Genomic DNA, 8,236 nt, shown 5'->3' on the forward strand with positions numbered 1-8,236 from the left:
TGGTTGGAAAATTTAACTTTGGACTCTGTTTATCTAGTCTGCTAGATTCTGTAGTATTTGATTATCCTTAAAAATAAACAGCTTCACTGATGTTTAGAGGTCTGATCATAGATAATTTGAGTACTGAAATCTACAACAAATTAATGACCCCTCATTAAAAAAGATCCTGGCTTTTATTAATGAACTCTGTTCAAGTATTCCTATCTCTGTGATCAAAGTCCTTGATAATTTCTTCCCATATAAATAGAAAACCAGGTGAATTTATTATAGTAAATGACTTTCAATGAGGTTAAAACATGGGTGCATCATCTTCTGCCAATTTCCTGAATATATATGTTAGACTGGTAAATATTACTTTCTAGACTATTATTTCAAAGCCCAAATGTTCAAAAATGTTTTAAAGGCACGCTAAAGATCTCAGTAAAACTGAATGAAGAATAAAGGCTTTCAAATCTGAGACCAGTTCTTAATTTAGCTAACTGGATTGTCTAATTTGCCATAAATATGCTCTTCTTTTCAAAAGGAGATGACCCTTCCTGCAGCTTCTCAACACAAAGAGCATCTTTCTTTTCTCTAAATTGGTTTTTGCTTTCCACTAAATGAAAACCTGGCAGTGTCTTTTTTCTTTCTTTTTTAATTTTAAACCTGACGGTTTCTAAGTTCATGTACTATTCCCCTCTACTATCCAAATACGTGTTTGAGGAAAAGGTTCCCTGTAGTCAGGGAAAGCCTTTCCTCCCTTTGGAAACTTTTCATCTGAGAGACCCTTTCTTTCCTTCTGTACTTATTTCTCCTGGGGGAATAAACAACACAGCAGCCTAGCAACAGCACAGGGACTTTCCCAAAATCAGCTCCTGAAAGTTCTTCTGGCTATTAACAGAGTAACTTGCTCCTACTGAAAAGGCTTGTTGCTCTTCCTCTTACCTTCCACTTTGGGGGTAGAGATGGGAAATACCATGTATTTAGAGAGGAAAATGTAAAGAAAAGAGCATTGATCTGGTTGGTGGCTCTTCCATCAACAGAGGGACAATAGACATGTCATTTACCATGCTGGGGGCCTCAATTTCATTATCTAAAAAACAAGGTAGTTGAATTATATGATCTCTGAGAATTCATACTGCTTTAAAATATATGATTATTGTTCTGAGACATCTGGGTGGCCTAGTTGGTTGAGCACCTGACTCTTGATTTAGGTTCAGATCATGATCCCAAGGTCGTGGGATCAAGCCCCATTTTGGGATTCTCTCTCTCTCTCTCTCTCTCTCTCTCTCTCTCTCTGCCCCTCTCCTCCACTTGTGTGTTCTCTCTCTCTCTCCAAAATTAAAACAAAACAAAACAAAATATGATTACTGTTCATAAGGATCTTAAAGATAATCACTCTTGGATACATATAATTTGCCGCTGTTGCTTGAGATAATTTGTTCAAACTATTTATTCACTGTACATGAAATTTCTGTCACCACACTTCAGAGGCCTTTTTCTTTGATATCTACCTAATCTAGGGTTGATTGGCCCTAACAGTGTGTGCCGGGAATGTGTTTGATGGAAATCTTGGAGAGTTGGCTTGCAGCAAGTGGAAAGGCCTCAGAAATGTTTAAGGCTGTTTCAAGACCTGGTTATCTTCAAAGGATCTGGTTGATATTTCCCAAGCAACTTGGTCACAACTTGTCATAATTGCTAGTATAACCACTAAATCCAAAGTAGCTCAATTATCAGGCTAACACAGAGCCAATCCAGACCTTCCTTCTATTGTTATACTACTGGGTGCTATGGAGACAGTATGGACTTTGGAGTCAGCCAGAGCTAAGAGTTCACAGTCCGACTCTGCCCTTTTCTGATTCTGTGATACAGCTTAACCACTGTGTGCCTCAGTGTCCTCATTTGTAAGTACTTAAGTACTTACCTTAAAAATTGTTATGGGATCCGGGTGCTCAGGGTGGCTCAGGCGGTTAAACATGACTTCGGCTCAGGTCATGATCATGCAGTTAGTGAGTTTGAGCCCTGTGTTGGGCTCTGTACTGACAGCTCAGAGCGTGGAGCCTGCCACACAGATCTGTGTCTCCCTCTCTCTCTTCCCCTCCCCCCCCTTGCACTCTGTCTCTGTCAAAAATAAATAAACATTAAAAAAAATTGTTATGGGATCGAACGTGATGACTGAAGAGCTTCTCACATGCCTCATAATGAGAACACCTAACATTTGTATATCTCTTTACCATTTATGAAACACCTAATAGAAGTAGTTTTATTTAGGGAACTAAATATGTGGATTTGATTTGCTGGATAATATATCATTTAGACATTGAGACCTGAGTCAGGCTTGCTAGGTAGGGGGCCCTGGGCCTTTGGAACTGGGTCAGCCCAGATCCAGAGCCTTGGCTATCTTGAGGGTCTTTTATAAAACATCCTTTTGTGTTTTCCAGGAATCTGAATTTCTGTGTTTGGAATTTGATGAAGTCAAGGTCAATCAAGTCCTAAAGAAGCTGTCAGAGGTAGAAGAAAGTATCAGCACACTGATGCAGCCAGCCTAGCTGAAGATGGAGTTGTTGAAGCAAAGGTGTTCATGATCCCTCCCCAGTGAGCTGGGGTGTTTTGTTGTTGTTTTGTCGTTGTTTTTTAAAATCTTATTCCCCCATTAGTATTAAATCCTCAAATTCAAATCTTGCCTGTCTCTGCTTGCTGGGGTTTCTTTCCTTCCCTCTTTCATTCACTCTTACAGCTGTACTGTGTGCAGAGGTTCTTTACTTCAGCATGCACAGGTGTTTATAACAGCATTTATTTATTTATTTTTAGGATTTTAATTTTAAGTAATCTCTACACCCACCGTGGGGCTTGAACTCACAACTCTGAGATCAAGAGTCACATACCCCACTGACTGAGCCAGCCAGGCGCCCCATCATAAAAGCATTTTAAAAAGGAGGCTTCCAGGACCGTATCCCTAGACTTGAAATCAGTAGGCCTAAGTGGAGTCAACTTTAGAAACCCTTGCTGTGGTAGTTTGTTCCTAGGGTAGGATTTTACGAATTTATACATAATAAATCAGGTAAGAGTTAGAAAAAGGGGAAGAGGGGCGCCTGGGTGGCTCAGTCGGTTAAGCGGCTGACTTGGGCTCAGGTCATGATCTCGCGGTCCGTGAGTTTGAGCCCCGCATCGGGCTCTGTGCTGTCAGCTCAGAGCCTGGAGCCTGTTTCGGATTCTGTGTCTCCCTGTCTCTGACCCTCCCCCGTTCATGCTCTGTCTCTCTCTGTCTCAAAAATAAATAAACGTTAAAAAAAAAAATTAAAAGAAAAAGGGGAAGAGAACATTTTCCTCATGCAAATACAAGGCTGACCATAAGCCATGTGTCTTGAGCTAAGACTTAGAGGAGCCTGCCTACCCTAGAAAAGGTTTACTGACCCTAGTAAAACCTGTGATGCTCCTGGAACTGATACCGGCATTTGGATTAGTTCTCCCCAAATCTGGGAGGTCTGGTTTGATCTGAGCTACTTGGGCTTTTCTGGAACCTAGAAACTAAACGGTCCTTGTCACAAAGGGACTCCCTTCACTTACCTCAAGTGAAGATTGTAAGAAGGGAAGAATATCTGCTGAGCTGATGTAAGGTCTTTTATATCAGAAGATTTTACTTGGGTCATCAAATCAAACCTCTTCAAGAAAATTTCAAAAACAAAAATTTCTTCAAGAAAACTAGTGTAGGGGTGCCTGCCTGGCTCAGTCAGGAGAGCATGTGACTCTTGATCTCAGGGTTGTGGGTGTAGAGATTACTTTAAAAATAAATAAAAATTTAAAAAAAATAAGAATAAATAAATAATAAAAAAGAAAACTAGTATAAAAATTAGATCCTTGTAGAGAACTTATACCAAACACCAAGAATACTCTAAAAGAAGGAACCTGTCAACCAGTGTATTGAGGCCCTTGTTTAACAGGTTTTATCAAATCTGATACTGATAACATTTAGAAAGCTCAGTCAGTTGCCTTTGAGATGTACTGTGTTCAAAAAAATGTAGTTCCCTTGGTCAGTGGTTACAGCATATGTCAGTTCTAATGAGTTTATTCTTTATTCTAGGGCAGGAATAAGTTCGCTTCTGTTAAACATTTTCTCTCTCCTAAATCAGTTTGCAGACATTTTAGGAGCCCTTCCAACACCTGAGCTGAAAATATTGGCTTCCTCTCTGATTAAAACCATCCCAGCAGTTAGCAAACAATGACCAGAGGTTTTAAATGTAGCTCCTGTAGATGCTTGAGAAAACATCTTGAAACAGTATGGTAAATAGATTCAGAGAAGGTGTGCGGTTTGGCCAAAGAATTATTAAAACTTGCTTTCTGTTTCCAGGGCTACTGTCATGTGATCTAGGAGAATTTAGATATAATGTCTCCTGATATAAAATGGAAGAAAAGAGCATCCCATCATATAATGGGATTCCAGATGTCATGGCAGGAAGAACTGTAGCTGCCGCATTAGTATTGACTCACATATCCAATGGAAGTCTGTGAAAGCCTACAAGCACAGTTCTTGGGCACACAGGGAGAGGAAATTGCTGTTATGGTTTGAAGCTCTGTTTAGGTCATCTTATGAAATTAATAGCCACAAAAGTGGACATGAGCTTTTTATTACACCCCTAAATCCTAGGTCATTAGAAAATTTGTTAATGTATATTGAGTTTTTCATAATAATAATAGTAGTAGTAGTAAAAGAAACTGGTTGCTATAAAGGTGGTCCCTATATTTAACTAAACACTTTGGAATACAAGTATTTTAAGCAGGGTGTGTTTGTGTGTGTTATATTTACTGGTGATACTCAAATACCTGATTACCAAAGGAATACATGTCTATTATAGTCTATTGTGAGAACACATAACACGCCTTGGACAGTTAGATGACCTATCAGCCTAACCTACAGAGATAACAGAAAAGAAGGCTGGTACTAGGAAAAGAGTTGCCTTTCCTTGAATAAATTCCTGGAAGTGGAACACATGTTTTTTAAGACTTTCATGAGCATTACCTAATTGTTCTCCAGAAAGGTTATATCAGTTTGTATTACCTTTAAGAAAGTATGAAGGTAAATCACTCTCTTTGTTGCCTAATTGGATATTATCTGTTTTGTTTTTTGTTTTTAATTTGGGGGCACTAACTTGTTTTTGTAAAATTTTGAAAGGGACACTTAACTTAAACCAGGACATCTCCCTGGGAGTAGTGCAAGAATGGAGAAAGGACCAGGGAAGGAGGAAACTGACATACGAGTCCCAGCAGATGCCACTAGATTTCCTACTTCTGTAATCCTAGGTTAAAATCACTTTGAGTTCAAGAAATGTGGGGCAAAATAAATATAGTCCTTATCCTGAATTAGGCTTTATAGAAGTTGTCCCTGCTTGAGCAATAAACACTCTAACTTCAGTCTGTTTAGAAACAGTCCAGGCAAGCCAAAAGTTGCTTTCAAAATGGAGTAAGAAAGAAACTTCAGACTTTAGTAGTTCCATGTTGATAGGAACGAAAGATTTGGCTTTAATCTCAGGCCTGGATTTTCTTGGAAGGTCTGGTTTCTGTTGGCTTCATCAGTGAAGGTTTGAATTTCACCATTATATCCTCCCTTTTCCTTTATTTAACCTCTCTTCCCCTGGTATTATTTTTCTTTAGTCCCCATTATTTATTTCACTCATCCTGTCCACCTTCTTCCCCTCTGGCAACTACTGGTTTGTTCTCTGTATTCAAGAATCTATTTTTTTTCTTTTTGTCTTTTTTCCTCGTTTGTTCATTTGTTTTATTAAATTCTGCATGTGAGTGAAATTATTGGTATTTTGTTTGTCTGTCTGACTGACTTCACTTAGCACAATACTGTCTAGGTCCATCCATATTGCTGCAAACATCAAGACTTCATTCTTTTTTGTGGCTGAGTAATATTCCTCTGTGTGTGTGTGTGTGTGTGTGTGTGTGTGTGTGTGTGTGTGTGTACAGCACATCTTCTTTATCCATTCATCTATGGATGGGCACTTGGGTTTCTTCCATACCTTGGCTATTGTAAATAATGCTGCAGTAAACTGAAGGGTGCATATATCTTTTTGAATTAGTATTTCATTTTCTTTGGGTAAATATTTAGTAGTGAATTATTGGAACATATGGTAATTCTGTTTTTAATTTTTTGAGGAAACTCCATACTGGCTTTTCCATAGTGGCTACACTAGTTGGCATTCTCACCAAAAGTGCACAAGGTTTCCCTCTTCATACTCTTGCCAACATTTGTTATTTCTTGTCTTTTTGATTTTAGCCTTTCAGACATGTGTGATGTGATATCTAATTGTGGTTTCGATTTGCATTTCCCTGATGACTAATGATGCTTAGCACCTTTTCATATGTCTGCTGACCATTTGTATATCTTTTTTGGAAAAATGTCTTTTCGGTTCTCTGCCCATTTTGATTGGATTATTTGGTGGTTTTTTGTTTTGTTTTGTTTTGTTTTGTCTTTAATCATGATCCAAAAAGAACAATAGCATTTTAAACTTCATTTAATTTTATCTCTCTCAAATGTAAGAAGGTGGTGAAAAGCAAAGGATGACATTGAGTATCTGAAATCTTAAATAGCTGATGTGGTGTCAAGCCAGTAGTTACTGAAATTCTTTTTTCAGACCTGAGTGAAAATTTGGAAAATAATATAAATAAACATTTGAGGAAATTAAATATTAAACAGATGTTAGAAAATAATGTTTTCAGAAGTGCACAATAAATATCTAGACTGGTGAAGGGGCAAGGAGAAAGAAGGAAGCCTTCTAGAGTCAGCTCAAAAATAATGGATATTTTCCTAGAAGAACAGGGTACTAGAAGTGATGGGTCTCATAGGACAATTGCTACCTTATAATTTTAGCTGCACAACTTTGCAGCCAAAGTTTTCAATATTTTATACGGCGATTTAGCTAGCAGAAGGAAAAAGTCAAATAGAACATAATTAGTGTGCACTTACCTCTAGTTGCAAAGTATACAGTTTTTTACTTCAGAATTTGAGAAGTAGCATTTTTATCTAAGTACAGTCAGCTCTCCCTTATCTGGGGATGGCCATGATTGTCATATCATCATGACTGAATGTAACACTGAAGTAACCTTTGTTATAGAGGAACTTGCCTGGACCTGCTTCCTGTCAGATAAATGGTGCCAACTGATATCTTGCAAGTTCAGTACAAATATCAGAATAAAATAATGAACCTGTACATGATCACAGAGCAAAATATGAGTATTTATATCATTTACTCACCAAGAACTATGATTAGGGTTTTTGTTTCTCTTTTACCTACTCTTGGCTAGTTTCTTTCCTTCTTCCTTCCTTCCTTCCTTCCTTCCTTCCTTCCTTCCTTCCTTCCTTCCTTCTTTCCTTTCCTTTCCTTTCCTTTCCTTTCCTTTCCTTTCCTTTCCTTTCCTTTCCTTTCCTTTCTTTCTTTCCTTTCTTTTTTAAGTAGTCTTCATGCTCAATGTAGGGCTTGAAACCATGACCCTGAGATTGAGAGTTGCATGCTCTACTGACCAAACCAGCCAGGTGCCCCTTGGGTAGTTTTCTGTTTCAAGTACTGTTTATTCATTGGAGGCAGAAAGAGGAGAAATGGAAGGGGGAGGGGTGTAGGGGGGTTTGAAATGGATTACACAAATGCAATTAGAGATTAAACTATTAGTTTAAAAGAAATTTAGGCTGAAAAATGAAATAGTTAAAATCCTTAATACTGGTTTTATATTAAAGAAATAAAAATAAATTTGGGGATTTTATGATTCATAAATTATGGCTATTTTTAGAATCAGTGTTAAGATTTAGCACTGGTCTCAAAATGACTGGGAAGCTTTTGGGAGAAGCAATTTTTCATCTTTATAAAGGGGGAAACATCTGGACACATGGCAGAGGACTTATACAAGGCCATGGTCAGGAAGAGACCTCAGGGTACTGTCTTCCATCTCCATATTCTACATGCCAAACCCTCCAAAAGAATAATATGTGCTTGAAAAAAATACCTGTGTCCTTGCTCATTGTGTTTAGATAATGACAGTTCCTACAGTGATGTCTTTTGTATGCAGATATGACCTAGGGGATGTGAGGTCCTATGTCATTTGTAGCCAGCATGCACGTCAGACATGTCTCTGCGCTGAGGCTGCTGAGAGGCTCTTTGTAGAGCCTAATGATGTTTCTGATGACCTCGGCCTCACTGCCCACTCATTGCCCTCATTTTTAGGTGCAATGTGCAAGATGAGGCTTTTGCCACTTGAGGCTTCC

The 8,236-nt window shown here is 38.4% G+C and overlaps 1 protein-coding gene across 2 annotated transcripts in view; it reads left to right on the forward strand.

Annotated features, from left to right (window-relative positions):
- COMMD1 (copper metabolism domain containing 1) overlaps positions 1-4,692 on the forward strand; it is a 186,532-nt gene extending 181,840 nt beyond the window's left edge. For both annotated transcript variants that reach the window (XM_027072383.2, XM_015070532.3), the window contains one exon: positions 2,421-4,692. In XM_027072383.2, coding sequence (XP_026928184.1) covers positions 2,421-2,528 — 108 coding nt within the window. In that variant the 3' untranslated portion in view covers positions 2,529-4,692. The remainder of the gene's footprint in view (positions 1-2,420) is intronic.
- Positions 4,693-8,236: the final 3,544 nt, after the last annotated feature.

This window comes from Acinonyx jubatus, chromosome A3 (assembly GCF_027475565.1).
Source record: "Acinonyx jubatus isolate Ajub_Pintada_27869175 chromosome A3, VMU_Ajub_asm_v1.0, whole genome shotgun sequence".
Lineage (NCBI taxonomy): Eukaryota > Metazoa > Chordata > Mammalia > Carnivora > Felidae > Acinonyx > Acinonyx jubatus.